The sequence below is a fragment of the Cydia amplana genome, chromosome 4 (assembly GCF_948474715.1).
Source record: "Cydia amplana chromosome 4, ilCydAmpl1.1, whole genome shotgun sequence".
NCBI lineage: Eukaryota > Metazoa > Arthropoda > Insecta > Lepidoptera > Tortricidae > Cydia > Cydia amplana.
In genome coordinates, this window is record NC_086072.1 from 18,796,731 (window position 1) to 18,820,675 (window position 23,945).

Sequence of the window (23,945 nt, forward strand, 5' to 3'; positions counted from 1 at the left end):
TTCTTTACCAATAGTTTCGGACCGGACTTAATTTACTTAAGTTTTTGATCCGACCCGGGGCTACGGGCTACGCGTTTTAATAGAAATTTCACTCACGTTTCACATAAAAATTACATTGTTAAAAATTGTGTAATGTACGGAACCCTTGGAACGCGAGTCCGACTCGTACTTGGCTGGGTTTTTTCTAATGAGTATTTATTTATTCATAAAAACAAAAATTTTTTTTTCTAATTGTGAGGATAGGTAGGTACTTACCTACATAATTGTTTTTATTTTAAGTCTTACACGAAACACATTTTTTAAATTTAGCATACATAGTTTAGAACATGGAATTACTGATAGAAATAGAATTCATCGCTTTGTTTTAATTTATACTAGTCACATGCCTTCTGAGAATTCTCTATAGGTATCGTTTTCTGATAATGTTGAGCATACTTGAATGAATTTATACTAGTCACATGCCTTCTGAGAATTCTCTATAGGTATCGTTTTCTGATAATGTTGAGCATACTTGAATGGAACAATGGGCATTTATGGAGTTGAGAATTTCCTCAGGTTTATCAAAGTACTTAGTAACAGGTATTGTCCACCACTCAACCATTCAATTGATTCAATAACAAATAGTAACATATTTTTAACCGACTTCATTGTGTATCAAAAAATAAAGATAAAGTATAGAACAAAAACAAAATATCAATAACTTGCAAGCCGCGAGCCGGGATACCTAGTACTTATAAGATATGCATGTATATGAAAATAAGTACACTATCGCTTCGTTGCAATTAAACGGATGTTGAGCAATAAATGTTTAAATATGATGCATTTTATTTGCTGATAACATTTAACTACCTACTGGCTGGCTGCTGGCTAGGTACCCCTATTTCTAATTAAGTATAAAAGCGGTGTCCAGTAATACTATTCCAAAATAAACCTATTGGTGTTTACGTGTCATGTCCTTAATCTAGTTAATCCTGTTAATCAAGGTACTTATGATAAAGATCTACTTTATGTAAGTACGCAATGGATGCTATAAACCAATTGATTAAGCAATGGACAGTGAGAAATATTTCTTAATTACTATAGGTTTGTATTAAATTAATCACTTACATTATATTTTGTAGCAACAAGTTTAAATAGTAATTAAGGCACAAATAATTTAGAATATTCTACTTCATTTTTCGGTTGAGCCTATGATTGACTTGCATCAAGGCCACTTTTATAGCTACTTTTTCGATTTTTAGGGTTCCGTACCTCAAAAGGAAAACACGGAACACTTAAAGGATCACTCGTGCGTCTCTCTGTCCGTCTGATACCCCCCCCCCCCCCTTATCTCCGAAACTACTGGGTCAAATTTTTTGAAAAAAAATCATAAAAATACACAAAATAGTTCTTTACCTATAGATGACAGGAAGCGTGGGTCGGATTTAATGTACGGGGAACCCTTGGGACGCGAGTCCGACTCGCACTTGGCCGGTTTTTTAATTATAAAAAGTTAACCGAATGGGCATATCTATAAGGTTCATAATGGAAATTGTTCGTCCACTCTCCTCTTCAGCATAATATCAAGAAAAATTAAGTCAAATTTTATCAAGAATAACTAGGGTTTGCACGTCGGATCCGAAATGTATGGGAAGATCCGCGGATCCGGATAATTTCATACATTTCGGATCCGGATTGCAAACCCTAAGAATAACTAATTGAAATTTTCATAAGACTGTACCTATTTATTAATTTATGTAGGTATATTATATGTACACATATGCCTTCGAGCAATACTAGTTTTGATAACATGTTTCCTTTCCTAACTGTAAATTCGACTCGCAACATCGGCCGAGAAAGAAGCGTAAACGAAGACGTCACCCAACTATATAGCATAGTTTTATTTAAGGTTATGTTTCTGTAATTATTGTTTACTATTCTCCTCTCTATTCCTTGAGTTGAATTTGATATAAGTAGATTCATTTAAAAAAATTAAATAACTGTATATGGTCGTTCACAACCCATGAATCAATTAAATTATAGATGTTGTCGGTGGAGATGAACCAAAATGTATAATATTTCATACGAGACAATCTTGCAGTGAATAAACGGGCGCGACATCACTTTGTTATGTTATGATTGTGTACGTGTAACTGAGTGAAGTGTGTAGTTCAGTGGCATAAAATCCCATTGCTGATAAACGAAATTTTCAGTTATATTATTGCGGTGCCGCAGTACGGTCGCTTTGTATACAACAAGTGCTAATTAATGCCAACGGAAATGGAAAGTGAACTCAAGAGTGATAAAGTACCAATCGCTATCACACCTAATGATGAAAGAATAAATCGTTTATCTCGTTTATTTGAAGATGAATTTGGAAACAAGCCGTCATTTTACGTGAGAGTTCCGGGACGTGTAAATATTATTGGTGAACATATTGATTATTGTGGCTACCCAGTGTTGCCCATGGCATTGGAGCAGGATATTTTAGTTGCGGCAAGTTTGATACAAGAACCGGCAATTTATCTTCGAAATGCCAACAGTAAATACAAAAGTTTTAATACGAAAATTACAACTTACGAAGAGATTGAGATAACACCGGATGGTGATGGAAAACCATTTTGGTATAACTACGTACTATGCGGTATAAAAGGGGCTTTAGAGCATTTGGAAAATAAGATGGATAATGGCTTACAACTTTATATTGATGGAAATATTCCTCCAGCTTCTGGTCTTTCTAGTTCGTCGGCACTTGTAAGCGCTGCTTGCTTATCATTTTTATATGCACAAAATGTATCTATGAGCAAAACTGAAATAGCGTCGTTGTGCGCTAAAAGCGAAAGATATATCGGTACTCAAGGAGGCGGAATGGATCAAGCTATTGCTTTTCTAGCAGAAAAATACTGTGCACAATACATTACGTTTCAGCCTCTCCAAGCAACATCAGTGAGTCTACCAGAAGATGCTGTTTTCGTTGTAGCCCACAGTTTAGCTGAAGCCAACAAAGCAGCAACAAATGATTATAACCGACGAGTTATTGAATGTAGACTGGCAGCACAAATATTGCTTACACTAAACGGAATACCAATCGATAAAAAGATTATAACTCTTAGCGGAGCTCATAACAAAATCGGAAAAAGCTTAAAAGAAATGATAGAGTTGGTGCATACATATTTACCAGAAGATATTTATACAAAGAACGAAGTTTGCACAATTTTGAAGATTGGCGAAGAAGAATTGGAAAATCTGTATCTTACTGCAAATACAAAGCATATCAATGAATTTAAATTAAAGCAGAGAGCTCTGCATGTTTATGAGGAAGCGTTGAGAGTAGAGGAATTTCGGAATATCTGCAACCAGTCTTCTGGTAATGGCAAAGTCAATGGTACGAATGGTCACCCGACTAACGGAGAATCTCAGAATGAAACTTTGGCTATTCTGGGGAAATTGATGTTAAAGAGCCACGAAAGCCTAAAGAACTTATACGAATGTTCTCATACAAACTTGGATCGCATTGTAGAAATATCCCGAAAATTGGGAGTACATTCACGATTAACTGGTGCAGGATGGGGTGGTTGCGCTGTGGCTCTTTGTCCAAAGAATATGTTAGAAAATTATATTGAGACATTAAAAGAGGAATTTTATGATAAACATTGCAATATAGATAAGGGTAATGCGCATTTCTATGTTTTCGCTACCACTCCTAACCATGGTGCTATAATTTATGAAAATTAATAACGTAACGGTAATTCTTTTGATTTAATGTAATATAGTATACATATGTATAAATCGTTTTAAATCTAGTATATCAAACTTACCATCGAATGCATTTATGGTGCCAATTATTGTTTATTAGGTTGTAAATTTATGTTGAGATATTACTTTAGTTTTTTTTAATCAGTTACTTCAATTTAATGTGTAAGAAATAGGTATATATTAGATAATTTATTTTAGTGTGCTATTGTGCATCACTTTCTTCTTTGTATTATAATGTAATTAAGTCTATTAAGTTTCCATGAAGCGTTGCAATATGAGAGCCATGTAGTTATCTAAGTTTCTTATATCTTAATTAACTAAATGCATTAAAGTATACTATTCATAAAATATAATTTATTGATTGTACTTGATAATAAATTGTATATCACCAATCATGTTGTTTTATTATTTTTGTTACATGATCCGACTGAATACCGGAAACCGGAAGCAGTTGACCTATTTAATTAGGTGCCATTACGCAGCTAGTACCTTTGTAGCGGTTGTAGTGTCTTTTTTCCACTATTAGATGAGATTTTTACTAGATATACGATATACTCTATCTAGGTACTAAACTCTTCAGCTTATATTCAGTGAGAAAAGTTCTACTTAACAAACAAATTTATAGACAAACATAATTTAAAAATATAAAAACCGAAATAATACCTACTAAATTAAATTACTAAAAATATCAATAACAAATAAAATTGATCCTTACTTGGTCTTCAATAAATGGATTTGAATTTAATTAAAATGTATTTGTTATTTATACTTTATAAATCGTAAATTTTAATAGTATTCTTATAATTTATAAAATTAAAAGAAAATAACAACATGCTGTATAACGAGTATTGCGGAGTTCAAAAAAATAGAACGCAGGTGGTACGCAGTTACGCGCTATGTACGCGCTATTGCATGCTGTCAAACCCCTCTGTACTTGACGTTTAAATTTGACGTTGACATTTCACTCGTTTCAGCTGTATATTGTAATTCTTATGAAAATTTCTATTTATTTTTAGTTTTCAGATTAATGTGTGATAATATAATGTTCCTTAATTCCTATCGAAAATTGTAGTTTTTGTAATTCATAACTATTTATGCAGTTAGTATGCAGTGATTGTAACTTAGTTCCCATAAAAAGAGGTTAGTAAGTGCAATATTTTCTATTTTATTCAACTAAATCGAAAACTTATGATTCTTATGAGTTTATTTTTCTCATGTTAATTTATTTCATAGCTTACTAAGGAATCCAGCAATGTTCTTGTATAAGGTATACTATAATTTTTCTATTGATGTGTCACTGTATTTGAGGTTATAGAATGCAAACTTTTTATTTGTGCCTGAATAATAGTAATGTTTATATCGTATTGAGTGCTTTTTATCCGTGAAATGTCTGTGAATGAACCTTCTCGATCTGTGTTAGTCATATTTAAACAAAAAGTGTTTTTCTTATAATGTTAGGTTAGTAGTTTTAGTTAAATATAAATGTTTACTTTCCCTGCCAAGTTTTATGAATTCCTAATGTTTGACAAATTTTTAAATAGAAAACTATGGAACCATGCAAATACTGGTTTATTGCTATTGATCCTATCCTAATTCCTATCTCTTACTTTTGATTTAAGGTTTAAAAAAGGCATTTCCCTGTGTACCCCAAAAATTAAAATTTCTTAACTCAAAATTTATACATATTGTTTAAATTGCATTACCTATTACAACCATTGCACATTCTGCATCCAATATTGCATATTGGAACAAAGAAAAAAAACTTACTTTAATGTTGCAATATTGTGACATCAAATAAATATTATCAAATTCATGTGTTTACTTTTGTCCTGCACATCCTGTTTTATTTTCAGTTTCTATATGATTATGATATATGAACCTGTTCCATAGATTGCATGTTGAATAAAAAAATTTGCCAATGTAACTTTAATGTTTATATAGGAACCTACTGCATACTGTCCAGAGGAGTCTTCACAGGACTTAAGCACAGCACAAAAGAGAAGAATCAGGCGCAAGCGGCTCCACGCAGCCCGCACCACTAATCCTATCACCACCCATCAAACCATCAATATTATTGACAGCATCCGAAGAGATATCTCCTTCTTACAAGCCACAAACAGCTCCCTTGTACTAGAAATAGACTCCTTACCAATCAAGTCTAAATGCAAAAGTTATGATATAGAAAAACTTATAACACCCAAAGAAGTTAAAGAATCAAAAATGTCTTCTACAGAGAAATCTAGAGAGGAAGTTAAAGCCGCCAGAGAGGCTAAGAAATTAGCAAAACAGAAGAAGAAAGAACCAGAAGGAAAGGTTGCTAAAGATTTAGCAGGCACAGCAAAAAATGTTAAAGTATGTCCTGTCAAAGGCAAAGATGAGGTTGACAAGGCTCTCATTGATGCAGAGAGACCTATAGTTAGAGAAAGAAATCTAGCAGCGAACGAAGAAATCAAGGCTAAAGTAGATATAGTTCCTAAACCTGTTGAAAAAGCAGATAAAATAGAAAGTGCTGCTACATCCGCAGATGATAAGGCTAAAGATCAAATCAAAGCTGAAAGAGCAGGAAAGAAAGCAGCTAAGCAAGCTAAGAAGAAGGGATCAGAAGATGCTCATAAAGGAGATGGGGAGATGACTGTTAAAGATGTTGTCAACACATTGAAGGATATAGCCATTGTAGCTAAAGAAGTGCAAGATGTCACTGCTAAGGTGCAGGCAATTCAATTGGATGGCAAAAAGGTACCTATACTATTTTTATATTATAATTATGTTGAAGTATTACATTAAGTATGTAGTCATTAAATTTGTTGCTTCAAAAGTTCATGAGAAAGAAGCATAAAATATTTTAGTTTTCATTTTATTATTTAATATCACATAATCAATATTTTTACACTCTGATTTGGTTTGAGTGATTATCACAAACAAGTTTATGCACAAACTCTTTTGTACCAGATCCTACTTTTATATGTATTTCTTACTCAGAATGCCCTTTCAGCCCTTTCTTTGAAAATCAAAAAACCACAAAAGTTTGAATTCTGATAAACATTACTCGTAAAATCTTAACTTTTGCAGTCGGAAGAATCAGGCAAGAGTAAAGCAGAGCTGAAGGCCGAACGGCGAGCCAAGCAGGAGGCTCAACGAGCAGCAAAGCAGGCTACCACTGCTGCCAAGCCTGCAACCAAGCCCGCTGACAAGCCTAAAGAGACTACCGCACCTGCCCAATCTGCTGTTGACAAGGTTTGATACATGTTCCAAGCCCTATCCCTTCTGGTAAAAGCCAAAACTTAACTCTTTGACCGCCAATGATTGTCATCTTGACGCGCACGGTTTTGTCAAATTTCCTGCATTCCGATTAGGTATAACGCTGGTGCGTTGTATAACACTAGGTGTGGAGTTCAGAGGGTTAAAACTGTAATATGGCAATTAGCCACTTTCAGTGTTTAACGGTGGCACTCTTGTTTACCGTAACATAAACGCATATTGCTTGTGTCAGTGCAACCTGTATATTAACATGTATATTATAGGCAGGCATTTAGGGAATATTTATATGTCGGAATCGTGGTCGTATCATACTATCAGGAGCACATCAGGACCTTCAATCATGGATGACGAGCCCTCGTCAATGAAATACTTTATTCAACTCAGTCTTTACTGGATAAGACTGATTAGGATTACAAATCATAGCACACGTTACACTTCTTATTCAAAGCAAACCAGTGGATTAGACCCAGGAACCGCCACAGACGTTATCTTCTCCCATTCTTTCTCATCATGTTCTCATCTGAAGATTGATTGACAGCATCACTTCAATTATTCTGGCTTTCATTTGTTTTTGACAGCGCACTCTATGATGCCTTGGCGGAACTGCGCCGAACGCCACTCAGGTGTACACCCTAGTTTGCTCTATTTGTCAAAGATTGCGTGATGAAACGCCTCTTCAAGGCGATAGATGGCACAATTCAGCCATTCTCAGACATATATATTCGTATACAATCAAACTTAGGTGTTTCAATACCTTCTCCTATCACCTGCTCGAAACGATACATAACACGCCAGAATCTTGTTATTTGATGGCGATGCCAGGATGAACGAAAATGAAACGACAAACGAAACGAAACGGAACGAAATTTTGCCAAGGTTGTGAGTTCAATCCTCATTAACGCTCAATTGTCCTTACGATTCTGGTTAGGAAACAATGCAACAATGAGATCTAAAGTTATGTAGCTCCTGACCTACATTATGAAGTTTATTACAAGTTAAAACTCTACCAGTATTGAACAACAATAAAAATAATCTCTGTTTCAGGAGAAATCTCCCAAACCGAAGACATTAGAGAAAGTGAAGCCGAAACCGCAAGTGGCGCCGCGAGTGAGCTGGTTCCAGCACCTCAGCGTGGACTCCGACAAGCAGCAGACAATCCCCATCAACTCAAAGTAAGTTGCATTTCAGTTCAGTTCAAATATATTTATTTCTCTAAGATTATAAATCACTTATACGAGAAACAAACAAAGTTTTAGTAATATTAACATAAATTACAGGTAATCCATAAACGAGCATAACATTTCTTTTTTAAATAAAATGGATGTCGGTATTTTTAAATTCACTTAATTATAACATTTTATATCGAAATTCGTGGTTCTTAATAGGTACTTTTTACAAAAAAAAAAAAACAGATTTTAGAATAATAGGTCATCATTTAATGGTCTTCATCAGCAAATAAAGGAGTTTAAAAAAATCCGATATCACGTACCTACATATATGTGCCAGTGTGCCTAGTGTAAGTATTTGAAGAGTTCTCTCGGTTCCCAATGGGAATGCATAATGATGTAGATCTACATCGTACATTTTGTAAGCCCGTGGCTCAATATGCATATATTATTTTATGATTATTTTCTTTATTTTTCCCACAATCTATACAACATTACATTACGCATCTAGTTCAATAAGGGTTAATAGGACAACAACAAAAAAAAAATCTAAATCGGTTTTTGAATGTTATCAACATGTATGGGGTATTTTCTATATCATTAATCCTATTTTTCCTTGTTACTCATTACATATCTCTGGTAATTAGTCCGTGATGTAATGTGGTTGTTGCAGCCTGCACCCCGCGGTCATCAAGTTGGGCGTGCAGTTGTCGTCGCGAGTGGTGTCCGGGTCCAACGCCAGGTGCATAGCGTTGCTCGATGCTTTGAAGAAGGTAACGTTTGTTTAATACTAGCTTCGCACGGGTTAACAAATAGGGATGATGACACATGTTGAATTTTATAACAAAATCTAGTAAAATAGATAGCAAGCGAGCAATTTATCACAATAATGTGGATATTAAAATAAAATATTGAAAAATTGCAAAATTACAGGACCTGAAAGTTTCAAAATTTAAGTTTTTTTTAACTTCCAATAACGATAAAAGTAAGTGTACCATTCGATTCCTTACATTTCACCAAAAAAAATATTGTATAGCAACTATATACATAAACGCAATATTTCACCGACAAAAACGCAATTTTCTTGTTTTGTCCATACTACAAGATGGGCGATGACGTCACGGCCTCTGGCCGTTTTGTATAGGGCGTTTCGCGAGTGAAGTGCGACTATCGGACTTTGACTACAATTTCTGACTTTTGTGTTACTTTAATGCAATGGGTCCCATATAGACATTTGATCCTAAAAACAAACCCGATCGATTGATACCATAAAAAAAATTAGTCATGTTGCCTATTATACATAAACCTTCCTCTTGAATCACTCTATCTATTAAAGAAACCATCAAAATCCGTTGCGTAGTTTTAAAGGTCTAAGCATACATACAGACAGACAGACAGGGAAGCGACTTTGTTGTATACTATGTAGTGATAGTGATGTTTATGTCTTAACCCTTCGAACGCCACGCCTATTGTGCACTGCGCGTCATTGTGAATTTTGTCGGAATGCTCGAAGGTTGGATTGGATTGTAGCAACGCGCGTCAGTTGACATCTTTGGGGGACAAAGGGTTAAAGAAATACGTGAACTCTTCGATAACTTCTTAAACTCTTATAGTAATTACTAATTAGATCAAATCAAGATATATTTAATAGCACTGTATGTATGTCACTTGCAGAATGTAATAGTTTGCATAAATGTATTTTATTTTTTAATAGCACTAGTCCTAGTTTTAAGTTTTAACTGCCATACCCGTTCCGGGTCCATGAGATACGTTTTATGTTTTTAACATCTTGTAATTATTTACCATGGTGCAATAGAGAAATAAAGAAATAAGAACACTGTAAAAATAACCTCACCTCATAATGTAATTATATTAAAACCGGTTACTCTCGTAATTTAAGTCGATTAACGCTCGATATGTGCTAAAATGTCGTTACCGATAGACTAAAATTACCTGAGTAACACATTTAAAAATAATTTTAATATTTAACTAATTACAACCTCAACTCCTTTCTTTCTGCATCCTTTCAACTTTTTGCAACAAATACAGCCAAGAACTGTTTCACTCCGTACCGAGTAGTATCATCAGGAGCTTGCGTTAACGGTGACTGACCAGCGCAGACTGCGGGCCGAAGCCCTCCGCGCCACTATAAAAAACTAACTATATATAACTAGGTATAAATAGTAGTTTATGCAACAGTGATATAATAAGGGTTCTTAAAATTCAAGGGTCGAAGTTACAAAACGAGACGTAGTCGAGTTTTGTAAAAAAAGACCTGAGAATTTTAAGAACCAATTATGAGCTGTTGCATACATTACTTTTTCTATGACAGCTGCAGCAAAAAAAAAGAGTTATTATTAAAAAAAAAGAGTTATTATTTAAAAAAAATTGAGTTATTATTTAAAAAAAAAAGAGTTATTATTGTAAATGAAAACATACCTCTTTCAATCAAGATGATCGGAACTTGTATCTTTAAAAAAAATAAAGCAGTTGTATTATACTCATAAGATGACTGCTAGCAGTCATCTTATGAGCCTATAGACAAATCATTTCAAATGACATTGATTTAGATATCACTGTCAGTCATTTAATTGACACATTTAAGTGCTGGAGTAGAAAAAGGTTGATTTTCTTTCAGATGGTATCAGACTACACCCTTCCAGCGCGCACGGAATACGCGCGAGGCCTCGAGACGCACTTAAAAGAGAGTCTGACTTACCTCTGGGGCATGCGACAACCCACCGCGTCGCAAGTGAACGCCGTCAAGTTCTTCAGGCACCATCTGACGCAGCTGCCGCATAATGTGGACGAGTTTGACGTAAGTTTCATCTAGAAGACTCATCATCACAGGCCTTTGCGTCTATTGCAGACGATTTATGCATTGCTGTTTAGGCAACGGGTTTGGTGACTGTGGAGGCCGACGCGATCTCCCACATTTTTGGCAGAGATAGCATAGCATTTGGTTACCATACGTCCCGTATATACGGGACTGTCACCGTATTTAAATATCACGTCCCGTATTTTTACTGGTCCCGTTTTTGTCCCGTATATTAATTTCTCGTATTTTGTCGACCGGTCTGGCCTAGTGGGTAGTGACCCTGCCTATGAATAGTATGAAACCGATGGTCCCGGGTTCGAATCCTGGTAAGGGCAATTATTTGTATGGTGATACAGATATTTGTTCCTGAGTCATGGTTGTTTTCTATGTACCTATTTAAGCATTTATATATTATATATATCGTTGTCTGAGTACCCATAACACAAGCCTTCTTGAGCTTACCGTTGGGCTTAGTCAGTTTGTGTAAAAATGTCCTATAATATTTATTGATTTATTAATAGCGCTCTAGAATACCACTGTCCCTTATCAGTTCCGACTAATTATGGCAACCCTAGAGATAGCTCATGCCACCTGAGGTTCCAGTCCCAGTTTGCAATCTGCGACATCTTTTGCTATCTAAAACATAAAACCAGGCTTAGAAGACTAGGCCACTAAAAACTCATATCGTTGTACCTAAATTTGCCACGGCTCGCTAAGAAAAAAAAATGCACAGGCACCTGTTTTTATCTGAACTTGATCGGTGAAAGAAAACACAGTTAGAAATTTGGAATGATCCCAATTAAGGGGTCGTCCATTAATTACATCACACGAATTTCTAGTTATTTTGTCACACTTGGTCACATTTGGCACACCCCTCCCCCCTGGTGTGACGTCACATTTTTTCAACGAAATCGGCAAATCGAATTAGGGTGTAGGTAGGTGTACCTTTTATTAATATTTAAGCAAAATATTTTTTAAGATAAATATTAGTTATAACCCAAAACTGATTAGGAAATAAAATTAGACGAATAAAAATTAATATCATTCCAAAAACTTGTTATTAAACTGTACAGCGAATTAAATACATAAGTTAAAGTGACGTCACAAAATTTGTGACTCCCCCCTCCCCCCTGTCACAACATGTCACATTTTCTTGACCCCCTCTCCCCCTATACGTGTGATGTAATTAATGGATGACCCCCAAGCTTAGATTCTCCTCTGGGTTGGAAGGTCGCTTTCGTAACAACCGTATTAATGTATAGAAGGCGTAAGAAATGTATTCTAAATATAAATATGACTTGTTGTTGGCAGGCCAAGAAAATTCTACATGAAGAAATAGACCGATACATCCGCGAACAAATTGACATGGCGGGCGAGGCCATCAGCATCGCAGTACGCAATAAGATCTCGCACGGGGACAAGATACTCACCTACGGATGGTAAGGGCAGGGTCGCCATGTAAGGGTACCCAGAGGACAGTTGATAGAGGAGATTAATGTGTTTACTACTGAAGAATAATACATAATAGGTTACATAGGTCTTTATTATGTAACATCTCGCACGGAGACAAGATACTCACCTACGGATGGTAAGGGCAGGGTCGCCATGTAAGGGTACCCAGAGGACAGTTGATAGAGGAGATTAATGTGTTTACTGCTGAAGAATAATAGATAATAGGTTACATAGGTCTTTATTATGTAACATCTCGCACGGAGACAAGATACTCACCTACGGATGGTAAGGGCAGGGTCGCCATGTAAGGGTACCCAGAGGACAGTTGATAGAGGAGATTAATGTGTTTACTGCTGAAGAATAATAGATAATAGGTTATATAGGTCTTTATTATGTAACAAGATCTCGCACGGGGACAAGATACTCACCTACGGATGGTAAGGGCAGGGTCGCCATGTAAGGTGGAGAATGCACACATACACAATACATACTACAAATTATTGACACTGACAACTAAAAAGATTTCACTCAATCATATCGTTTCATAGTATAAGACTTCTTAATTGTGCTCCCTGCCGGTTGGGAAACGCTGCTCAGGACTATAAAATGGAGATAAAAATCATAAACACAATTTTTTTCTACATTATTACAATCTGCCAATTAAAAGCTATATTTTTTACTCCCAATATCTATTATTACAGCTTTTTTTTGTTCACTTTGAACGATGTTGTTTGTACTTAAATAAATATTGCGCTACCTATTTTTCTCACTACATTCTTCCATCCACAGTTCATCCCTAATAGAGCGCATCTTCCGCGAAGCGTGGATCGCTGGCGTCAAGTTCGAAGTCGTGGTTGTCGGCAACAGAATACACCCCCATGGCAGAGAGATGCTGCGAAGATTGGTCAAATATGGAGTACCTTGCACGTATCTGGATATCACTGCTGCCAGTTATATTATGCAGAAGGTAAGTTTAGTAACTAGCACGTTAAGTTTTAGGTAAAAGAATACACCCCCATGGCAGAGAGATGCTGCGAAGATTGGTGAAGTACGGCGTGCCTTGCGCGTATCTGGATATCACTGCTGCCAGTTATATTATGCAGAAGGTAAGGCAAATATTCTAGTAACTAGAATGTTAAGTTCGAGGTATAGAATACACCCCCATGGCAGAGAGATGCTTCGAAGATTGGTGAAGTATGGCGTGCCTTGCACGTATCTGGATATCACTGCTGCCAGTTATATCATGCAGAAGGTAAGTCAAATATTCTAGTAACTAGAATGTTAAGTTCGAGGTATAGAATACACCCCCATGGCAGAGAGATGCTGCGAAGATTGGTGAAGTACGGCGTGCCTTGCACGTATCTGGATATCACTGCTGCCAGTTATATTATGCAGAAGGTAAGTCAAATATTCTAGTAACTAGAATGTTAAGTTCGAGGTATAGAATACACCCCCATGGCAGAGAGATGCTGCGAAGATTGGTGAAGTATGGCGTGCCTTGCACGTATCTGGATATCACTGCTGCCAGTTATATCATGCAGAAGGTAAGTCAAATATTCTAGTAACTAGAATGTTAAGTTCGAGGTATAGAATACACCCCCATGGCAGAGAGATGCTGCGAAGATTGGTGAAGTACGGCGTGCCTTGCACGTATCTGGATATCACTGCTGCCAGTTATATTATGCAGAAGGTAAGTCAAATATTCTAGTAACTAGAATGTTAAGTTCGAGGTATAGAATACACCCCCATGGCAGAGAGATGCTGCGAAGATTGGTGAAGTATGGCGTGCCTTGCACGTATCTGGATATCACTGCTGCAAGTTATATCATGCAGAAGGTAAGTCAAATATTCTAGTAACTAGAATGTTAAGTTCGAGGTATAGAATACACCCCCATGGCAGAGAGATGCTGCGAAGATTGGTCTAGTATGGCGTGCCTTGCACGTATCTGGAATAATCTGGATATCACTACTGCCAGCTATATCATGCAGAAGGTAAGTCAAATATTCTAGTAACTAGAATGTTAAGTTCGAGGTATAGAATAAACCCCCATGGCAGATCACGGCGGCATAATTGAAATAGGATAGTTTTCAGCAGTTACTAAATTCGTTTTTAGGGTTCCGTAGGAGGTACCTAAAGGTAAGGTAAAAGGAAAAAAAACGGAACCCTTTAGGATTGTGCGTCTGTCTGTCCGCCTGTCACAGCCTATTTACTCCGGAACTACTGGACCAATTAAGTTGAAATTTGGTACACAAATATAAGTGTATGACCCAAAGACATGTTACGTAAATAAATCAATTTGAAATATAGGGGTCACTTTTGGGGGGTAAATGACAAAACGGAAAAAAAAGTTTTTAAACTGAATCATGTCATAGGTAGGTATATCAAATAAAAGGGCTCATTGTGGGGATTTCAAATATATATTTTTTATAATGCTGAAATAAATAGTTTAGAAGTTAATTAAGAAAATAGGCAAAAAATAGCCATTCCCCCCACCTTATCTCCGAAACGAATGGGTCCAAAATATTGAAAAAATTATGGAAAATAGTTCTTTACCTGTAGATGATGATGGGTTCATTGTAGGAGTCTCAAAACATGTTATATTTTATTATTTTAAGAAAAATAGGTAGATTACTACAATAAAACCTATAAGAAGGCAATGGTACAGTCGACGTCAAAGATATGTTTACACTTTTGAACCTTATGCCTTTGTAATAAGGCGAAAAATGTAAACACAACTTTTTCGTCGACTGTACCTAAAGTAACATTTAATTATCAATAAGTGTGCATGTGTGAATGAATTTCATCTGCAAAATAAGCAATTTGCTTCGTACTACATATAATCATACTAGACCGTTTATGTGCACCTTATGTCTTCACAATAAGGTTTATGAACTATCAGTTAACATTGTTTACGATGGTAGATATAGAGGCGCGCGGGCGGGTCGAGCAGGAGTATCAATGTCAGTGTCACAAAATCAGAGGGCCTACCGCGAACCACGTTGTACGTATTGCCTCTCTGTCGGACTTGTAAATTCGTACGTAAGTGTGACAGGGAGGCAACACGTCGATCGTGGTTCGCGGTAGGCCCTCAGTCGCCGCGCGTATCAGTCGCGCGGAATCTGGATGCGGGGCGATCTGAACGGCAAGCGCAGCCTGATGTCACTAATCTGGGGCCGATTGCATAACAACTTGTAACAATAATATTAGCGAAAGTCTCTTTCTAATCAAAGGAATGGAAAAGAGACTTTCGCTAATATTATTAGTTACAAGTTGTTATGCAATCGGCCCCTGGGTGCCTGCCGGGTGCGCATGCGGGGCGATCTGAATGGCGGGCGCAGCCCTACGTCACTAATCTTTAGCAGAGTTTTTCTTGTCACCTGACCATATTATGTTCTAATTGACGACCCAATTTTGAAGTTCAGATACCTATCTTCTGCTATCAACGAGTTGTTACTATTTTTTCTCAAAAATGGACGGCAAAGTCGACGTTGCCAGTTAAAAAATAGGTCGCGAAGTGCGTAGTTTATGGTCATTCAAAAAATTAAAAAGTTAAAAACATTGCAGTCTCGATTTCGGGACTGCAATGTTGCATACAAATTCCATTATTTAACGAGTTCCAAACTTTTTAAAACTTTAAATGGCCATATCAAATGAAGGCATAGGTCCATTAAACAGCCAAACAGATGATCAGCACTTATTATTATAATGTTGTTACCGCGACTATTTAGGTGTCTCAAATACGTTGGCGTATTTTCAGCAGAAAAATACACTTCTTTTTTTTTAAAGGCGGCAAGCAAATATTTTTAATAGTTTTACTTTTTTCTGTGAAAATTAGAACGTTGCTTCTGTAAAATATTTCTATTTCTTCCACCATTTTTGAGAAAAGCACTATATATGACTCGGCTGGAAGGCTACTTGCTGGCTTCGGATTCAATTAAACGGACTCCCAAGGTCGTCCGTTTAAAACGAATCCTCAGCCTGCAAGTAGCTACTTCCGAACCTCGACAATAATGTACTATTGTTTACAGATAAGCAAGGTCCTGTTCGGGGCGCAGGCGCTGCTGGCGGACGGGTCGGTGCGCGGCGCGCTGGGCACGGCGCAGCTGGCGCTGCTGGCGCGCGCGCGCAACGTGCCGGTGCTGGTGGCCGCCGAGACGCACAAGGTGTCCGCCCGCGTGCAGGCCGCGCCCGCCGACCACAACGAGCTGGGTAACTATCACGCCGCACGTACAGGGCACGGCGCTGCTGGCGCGCGCGCGCAACGTGCCGGTGCTGGTGGCCGCCGAGACGCACAAGGTGTCCGCCCGCGTGCAGGCCGCGCCCGCCGACCACAACGAGCTGGGTAACTATCACGCCGCACGTACAGGGCACGGCGCTGCTGGCGCGCGCGCGCAACGTGCCGGTGCTGGTGGCCGCCGAGACGCACAAGGTGTCCGCCCGCGTGCAGGCCGCGCCCGCCGACCACAACGAGCTGGGTAACTATTAAATACATATAACTGTTTTTTTTAAATTAAGAAATACGTGTTTTTTTTATGAAATAGGAAGCAAACGACGAGCAGATGACCCGCCTGATCGGAAGCAGTCATCGCCGCCCATGGACATAAGCAACATCAGAACAGCCACTTATGCGTTGCTGACCTTTTAAAACCCTAAATACCTGCTTCTTGAAGAACCCCATGTTATAGCGCAAGGGGAGCACCTCAGAAAGTAGCTCATTCCACAACTTGCACGTTCTGAGCAAAAACGAGCGAGATGCCCGGTTGTTCTTGGTTTGCCACGTGTCGAGGAAGTGAGGATGAGCTTTGTTTTTTTGGCGGGAGGTGCGGTGGTAAAGACGCGACGGTAGCACCAATTCAAAAAGTTCTTCAGAACATTCCCCATTGTACAGACGGTAGAACAGGCACAGAGAGCCGGCGTCTCTCCGAAAGCTAAAAAGTTCCAAACCGACTGTGAGATCGGAACGTGTGCCAAACCGACTGTGAGATCGAGACGTGTGGCATACGAAAACCCATAGCACTTAGCAGTGAATGCCGTCAAGTTCTTCAGGCACCATCTGACGCAACAGCCGCATGAGTGAGCCCCTATAAGAATAGAAAACGATCGGGGATGAAAATTTGACAGACACAAATAAAACACTACAAGTATACTTAAGATCCCTTCCGCTATAAATCCCTTAATTTTTCATCCATTTATTGTATTCTCTGTATTCTCTGTGTGTCATGTACTCATGTACCTACTTGTTTTGTGTAATAAAGTGTTTTACTACTACGATACCGCTGTTATTATCACTATAAGCGATAAGCCATGCAAATTGCCATTTATATAATTCCCTAGTTTTAATTAGGTACCTAATCATTAACCTACATCGTAAACTACTACAACTTACGATTAAAAGAAACACAAACACAACTCGGTATAGGTAACTCTCACTTAACAATTACTCAATTACCTAATTTAAAATTTTAACCATCCCAAATGATGTCAATTAATTCACACTTCACACTCACAAATAATAAAACTGTAAAAAAGGTAAAATTTTATTTTTAAATTCAGTAATTTACATTTAGATCGATTTAGTGCTGTGCTCTGTCGATGCATTTTAAATCCATTTTTTTTTCCAACAAATATATTTTTCCCAGGCGTTTCTGGTGCAAAGGCTATCCATAGCCATCCAGCGCGGCAATGCCGCGAGTATTATGGGCACTTTTGCACCGGAAGCATCTAGGAGCGGCAGCAATGTTTAGTTAGTAGTTAGTTTGTAAGTATGACCGTATCATAGAGAAAAAATACATAGAGTGCTCACTCCATACATCAGTTTTAGTACCAAAAAGACTATTAGCATCTAGCATCGAGTAGCGGAACTATCAGTACTGCTACTTGACAATAGATGTAGCACCGACCGGAAAGTCTTATGCTGTTGAGATAAGACTTTCCGGTCGGTGCTACATCTATTGTCAAGTAGCAGTACTGATAGTTCCGCTACTCGATGCTAGATGTAGACACTGAAATTAATAGTCTGAACTGATGTATGGAGTGAGCACTCTTTTCTTACTATATTTCTCTATGACCGTATGTATGTCTTTTCCCCAGGTGACCCCGACGACCTGATAGATAAGTCCGACCCCGACTCGCCCCTGAAGGACTGGCGCAACAGCCCGAACCTGACGCCGCTGAACCTCATGTATGACGTCACGCCGCCCAGCCTGGTCACCGCCGTGGTCACGGAGCTGGCCATCCTGCCTTGTACTAGCGCCCCTGTTGTGCTCAGGTTCAAGTTGTCCGAGTACGGTATAGTGGCCGAGTAACTTGGTCTTCTTAAACTTTAACACATTCATTGCCACCCAGACAAACAATACATTCGCGCCAGGCCAAAAATTTCTCGTTCACCTCAGCAGCTCGAACAAGGGTACTTTGCTATTTAAAAACAGTGAGCAAAATCGCATTTTGCTCACTGAGTGAGACAAAATGAGCAAAATGCGATTTTGCTCACTGTCTTTAAGTAGCAAAGTACCCTTGTTCGAGCTGCTGAGGTGAAAACTTAATTGTTGGTATATCTTAAGAAAACATGAATGAATAGGTAAGTGATGAAGAAGGAATACATTTTTCGGGTTCTCTAATATGTTCTCACTGCTGAGGTGAAAAGTTTTGTGAACTACACGAGATCAAAGTTATTTACATCTCGTGCGCTTTTGAGTCCCTACTACGCTCAAGATTCTAAATTAGTATAGAATCTTTCGCTTGCACGGGACTCAAAATAAGCACTCGAAGAAATATCAAACTTTGATCTCTTGTTGTACAAATAACTATATATAAAGTTGTAGTACCACGATCCTGACTATAGGGTTGTCCGGCCTGGGAACGAAATCATAAAATACCCGATAGTCGGATTTTCGGCACTGATTGTGTTAAGGCAAGGTCACCGGTTACAGCTTTAACGCACGGTCACGCGGTGTGTCGTCTCTCATAAGGATCTGTATATTACATCTACGCACAGCTAGTGCACACGCATCTGGTGTGCACAGGTCTTTAGTTTCAATAGAACTGAAAGTCACATGATTCATCAATACTACCAGTTCAGTTCTATAAAAGTAATGTTCTTGCGAAATTGAGTTTTACTTTAACAAGTCGATTTTAGTTTAAACACCTGTATAAGTAAATTGTAATTATAAAGTGAGTCGGTAAAACTTTTACATGTAGGTACTTACACTAAACTTGTAGTAATCTGGTTCGAAGGACCAAAAACAACTTGCTTGGGAAAATGCCAAACTAAATAGTCATAGTTAGCTGTAGGAGTGGTGCTGCTGATGATGATGATGAGAGCTTGTAGGGATAATGGGCAAAATAAGATGAAAATTTAATATTTTAGAAGCAACTCTGACATCTCTAGACGTAAGGAACATAATAGAATGATTTAGCTTACTAAATTGTTTCTAGTCCAATATTAGGCAGTATAAATTATACTCAATCTGTTGCAACAACTCTAAAAGGGACTATGTTTCTGTATGTAATATTTAACGAACTGTCATAGAATTTTTTATCGAGCGTGCTCTTGTCGCCGGCGGTACGAAGTTACATGAAGTTTTGTTTTGTCTTATTTATCAGACCGCGGCGGAATGAGCCTGATTTTGTATGTCTTATATATCTGTCTATGGTTAAAAGGTTAACATTGCTGGAATATTTGTTATAAATGTTTAAGAAATGAATGGTTTGCCACATAGATCTTTCGGTTTATTTATTCTAGAGGCATACTATACTTGGTCAACCAGATCTTGACAGTAGAAAAAGGCGGCAAATTTGAAAAATGTAGGCGCGAAGCGATAAAGTCCCATAGAAAAATTGAATTTCGCGCCTTTTTTTACTGACAAGGTTTAGTTGACCAGCTATAAGTTTATCTAAGCTTTTATATGGTTGTTAATACTCTATTTCCAAGTTCAAGTTACGCTCAAATGTGTAAGTTATTGAAATACTTAATGGTGTTAATTTTATTTTTTTGTTTAGCTTTGTTATTAAGTGTATGAATTCTGTCTCAATGTATACTTAGTTGCAGCTGTGTAACTGCATATTTTTCCTTAAAATGATCAGCCTGTGTATATAAATTTGTACCTAAGCAGACTAAATAAAACAATTATTATAAAAACATCTTTATTTAAATGTATTCTTCACACAATCACATAAAATGCAAGTGAACTAGATGCATTCAAATTATAAATTAGTTATACAAATAACTTGATATATTTCATAATTATTCTTTATGAGGGTGTTCAGACTTATGGATAGAGAAATCTAATCTTACATAAATAATTACACATAGGAATAACATGTAAAGGAACCCGACAACCAGCAGAGGTTCCTGCAACATGAGGAGACGAGGGAATGTGTACCGAAGTTGGAAATCTTGGATATGGTTCTCAACAACATTCTTCTTTGTGAAAGTAACTACCGGGCGACCCTTGGTGTCCAAATAAGTGTAGTGAAGAGTATCCGGCAGTCTAGTTACTGAGTATGGGATGTTCAGTTTAATGTTATTAGAACCTTCTGGCAAAATAATCTTTGTGACAACCTCATCAACCTGCATGTCATCAAAAATGTGGTCAATGACTCTCATTTTTAACAAATAGTCATTACCATACTGGTAGAGGTATTCATAGCTAGGCACATTGTATCCTAAAGTGTAGTGGCTCCTCCAACCACCAAACAGAGGGTATCTCGGTCTCAGATCCACTTCTACGGAATCTTTCTTGACCTTCATGTTAGAGGTAGAGATGTTGCCGTTGGTATCACGGTAGTAGACATCAGAGGCTGAAGCAGGGAGGAAGGTCTTGTAGGAGCGAACACTATTGGGGCCACTGTGGTGGTCCTGCTGGTAATCATAGCGTGAGAATGGTCCCTTCAATTGAGCTCCAGTGTGCTCAATCTCAATGACTTCCTCGACAGCAATGTTTCCCCAATGGGATACTTCGATGAGACGCTCCACGCGCCTCACAGTTAAGAAAGGAGAGTTGTTCTTGTAATGAATGCTCAACTCCTTGTCGCTGAACGCAGCAACATTGGCGTAAGGGCCGTAAATGATGTTGCCGTCCTGTTGCACGAAAGGCTTCACCTTTGTGAAAGACTCTACACTCTTTGTGTTTAATACAACAGAAGTTTTTTGTGATGCGACGGCGTAAGGCGAGTAGAAATGCAGATTACCGTGATACTTGACTAGTTGATCCTCAGCTTGCGTGATAGCGGTCGGATAAGGGAGGAGAGCCTTAGTGAGCACTGCTTCGCTGTTAATGACCGCGCTAGAGCCGGCGTTGATCGCCTCCTTGAGCTCGACACGCCAGAACTTTACGTTATCATAACCTTTCACTGTAGTCTCGATAACACGAAGATCTTTGCTATTGCTATCTTTGGCACCAACAAATGCAATATTATTCTTGGCCGAACCTTCTGAGGCGAGCAGGAATTGTTTCACCGGTGAAGAACCCGCATTCTCCAACGTTATTTTCGACGAAATTTTCACGAGTTGCGATGTGATGTCAATTGTTCTGTCTACATTCTTGATTTTTATGTCGTTGGTGATTGTATCCACTGTGGCGCTTCTACATTGGATGGTTACGTAGATCAAAAATATAAAGCAAAATTGTAATTTAGCCATCGCCGGTAACATCTTTCCCCACTGCCACTGACAATGTTTGACAATTCAGCGGAAGTACACGCCAGCACTTTAGAGGAAATACGTTGTAATATTTAGTGTTGCCATATAATAAATACAATCGATTATCATTAGTTAGAATCCAGAATCGATAGCTCGAAATAAAAACCGGAATTGACCAGAACAATGAACACACATCACTATAGTAATTTGACATATTGATTCATTCGTTCTTCGTTCAGTCATTCACCAGGACTCGTTCAATTTAATTAGTTGATTGAGATTTTCTCACTTGTTTGGACGTGAGCGATATTTTAAATGTTGTAGTACTAAATATTAACGCATTCGCTGGGATTCTTAGAAATTGTGAATGAAGACTTCTACACTGTGTTTTCATTGAACTTTCTACTACCACAATATTTATCTATCGCGTGTTATTTCTACCGGGACTCGGCAGGAAATTGAAACCCGTATCATAATAATGATGAGTTTATTCCTTCGCCTCACCCTACTTCTACTCGGTAAGTTAATGGGCCTTTCATCTATGAATATCTGCACACCGTAGTTTGGGTTAGTAGGTATACATTGTTAATATGACTTATGTTTTTTTCAGCATTGAATGTATTATTATCATGCGAGGCATATAGCACCTACGGCGGCTCCGAAAAATATGTTGGAGGTAAACCAGTAAAGAACCCCATGTTCGCGCAGGGCACGACTACCGGCGTCCCTGGACAGGCCGCGCGCCGTGCTGGCCTTGGCGTATCCGCCTGGGGCATCATTGTAATTATTTTAGGTGTGATACTCGGAGGAATGGGCTTCTATTACTTTTCTTTGTGCTACCCTATTTTGTGCAAAAAAGAGCGGAAATATGACATGATTCACATAGATACTGCATAATTTGAATGTATTTTAAATGGAATATCAATTCATATCATCATCAGCATTGATTGACACAAAATTAAAATTTTTACCTAGAAGATTGTATATGTATGTAATTATGTATAGTTACCAGGTTACATTTGTATCATGCATGTTTTTTTAAATGTGAGACTCATTAAATCATGGAAAAGACTGGTACTAAAAGTGATTCATAATGTAACTTGCAATATAAGTAATTATTACTAATAAAATTGCAAGAATAGGTCAATCTCTTGACTTCCTCAAGATTTTCCAAATAGCATTTAAGTCATCAAATAAATTGTGTTCATCCATAATGTATAACTTAGTATAGTTAGTTGAAAACCATATTTTGTAACGCAATTTATGCCATTTTTACATGGGTGCCATAAATATATTTCACTAAGGTATTTTAAATAGCATAAATACATTCTACTCCCTTACTTTATTTTAAATGCTATCCAAAGTTGGCATCCAAAAGTTTATCATCAGAAGTTATTTTAAAAATTTAGATTTTACTATATGAATAGAGAAAATACTGGTGTATTCTCATTTGTCCCCACCGGGCACAGATAGAAATAGATGCATCATATGAATCATTCCCATCTGTCCCCACCTCATGTATGGTGGCAGGGACAAATGGGAATACACCAAAAATCTAGTGATTTTCGACAGTTATCTGTTACACCTGTCATACTTTACCTTGTGCTAATTGGTTCATCCATCAGTATTATCTTGACTAATTGTTAGTTAAAGGAGTAAATTATCTGTAAACAAACTATACAAGACTGTATCTTCAACTTTTGTTGTATATTCTAGGTTAAGATGACTGTCTTATCTTTAGTGAAGTGCTCAAATAAATTATACTTTATACCACAGCTGCGTTTTTATCATGTTTGACTTTTTTATCTTTAGTTAGGTAAATAACTGGGTAAATATCATTTCATGACTATTTTTGACAGCATGAAAGAGTGTAGG

General features: G+C 37.7%; 4 protein-coding genes across 4 annotated transcripts; 3 read left to right on the plus strand and 1 right to left on the minus strand.

Moving 5' to 3' along the window:
- Positions 1–2,032: 2,032 nt before the first annotated feature.
- Positions 2,033–3,754, plus strand: LOC134647357 (N-acetylgalactosamine kinase). Its single transcript, XM_063501691.1, has one exon. It carries the CDS (start codon positions 2,248–2,250, stop codon positions 3,712–3,714), a length of 1,467 nt encoding a protein of 488 aa, XP_063357761.1. The 5' UTR covers positions 2,033–2,247; the 3' UTR covers positions 3,715–3,754.
- A 1,107-nt stretch (positions 3,755–4,861) lies between these two features.
- LOC134647358 (translation initiation factor eIF2B subunit delta) lies at positions 4,862–18,735 on the plus strand. The gene is made up of 11 exons (XM_063501693.1): positions 4,862–4,875; positions 4,969–5,002; positions 5,677–6,471; positions 6,805–6,969; positions 8,038–8,165; positions 8,833–8,932; positions 10,798–10,977; positions 12,289–12,416; positions 13,219–13,396; positions 16,459–16,639; positions 18,521–18,735. The coding sequence occupies exons 2-11, from the start codon at positions 4,988–4,990 to the stop codon at positions 18,733–18,735; spliced, it is 2,085 nt and encodes a 694-aa protein (XP_063357763.1). The 5' UTR covers positions 4,862–4,875; positions 4,969–4,987.
- A 1,820-nt stretch (positions 18,736–20,555) lies between these two features.
- LOC134647359 (dolichyl-diphosphooligosaccharide--protein glycosyltransferase subunit 1) lies at positions 20,556–22,136 on the minus strand. Its single transcript, XM_063501694.1, has one exon. The coding sequence runs from the start codon at positions 22,080–22,082 to the stop codon at positions 20,673–20,675; it is 1,410 nt and encodes a 469-aa protein (XP_063357764.1). The 5' UTR covers positions 22,083–22,136; the 3' UTR covers positions 20,556–20,672.
- Positions 22,137–22,398: 262 nt separating this feature from the next.
- LOC134647669 (uncharacterized) lies at positions 22,399–23,050 on the plus strand. Its single transcript, XM_063502024.1, has 2 exons — positions 22,399–22,588; positions 22,681–23,050. The coding sequence occupies exons 1-2, from the start codon at positions 22,549–22,551 to the stop codon at positions 22,965–22,967; spliced, it is 327 nt and encodes a 108-aa protein (XP_063358094.1). The 5' UTR covers positions 22,399–22,548; the 3' UTR covers positions 22,968–23,050.
- The last annotated feature ends 895 nt before the right edge of the window (positions 23,051–23,945 follow it).

What these genes read in the sequence shown, in the direction of transcription:
- LOC134647359 (XM_063501694.1), bottom strand. Translation starts at nt 22,082, where the DNA reads ATGTTACCGGCGATGGCTAAATTACAATTTTGCTTTATATTTTTGATC.
- LOC134647358 (XM_063501693.1), top strand. An exon ending in AAGATACTCACCTACGGATG is followed by an intron (nt 12,417 to 13,218) that starts GTAAGGGCAGGG and finishes TTCCATCCACAG; the next exon opens with TTCATCCCTAATAGAGCGCA. An exon ending in CGCCGACCACAACGAGCTGG is followed by an intron (nt 16,640 to 18,520) that starts GTAACTATCACG and finishes TCTTTTCCCCAG; the next exon opens with GTGACCCCGACGACCTGATA.
- LOC134647357 (XM_063501691.1), top strand. Translation starts at nt 2,248, where the DNA reads ATGCCAACGGAAATGGAAAGTGAACTCAAGAGTGATAAAGTACCAATC.
- LOC134647669 (XM_063502024.1), top strand. Translation starts at nt 22,549, where the DNA reads ATGATGAGTTTATTCCTTCGCCTCACCCTACTTCTACTCG. An exon ending in CCTCACCCTACTTCTACTCG is followed by an intron (nt 22,589 to 22,680) that starts GTAAGTTAATGG and finishes TGTTTTTTTCAG; the next exon opens with CATTGAATGTATTATTATCA.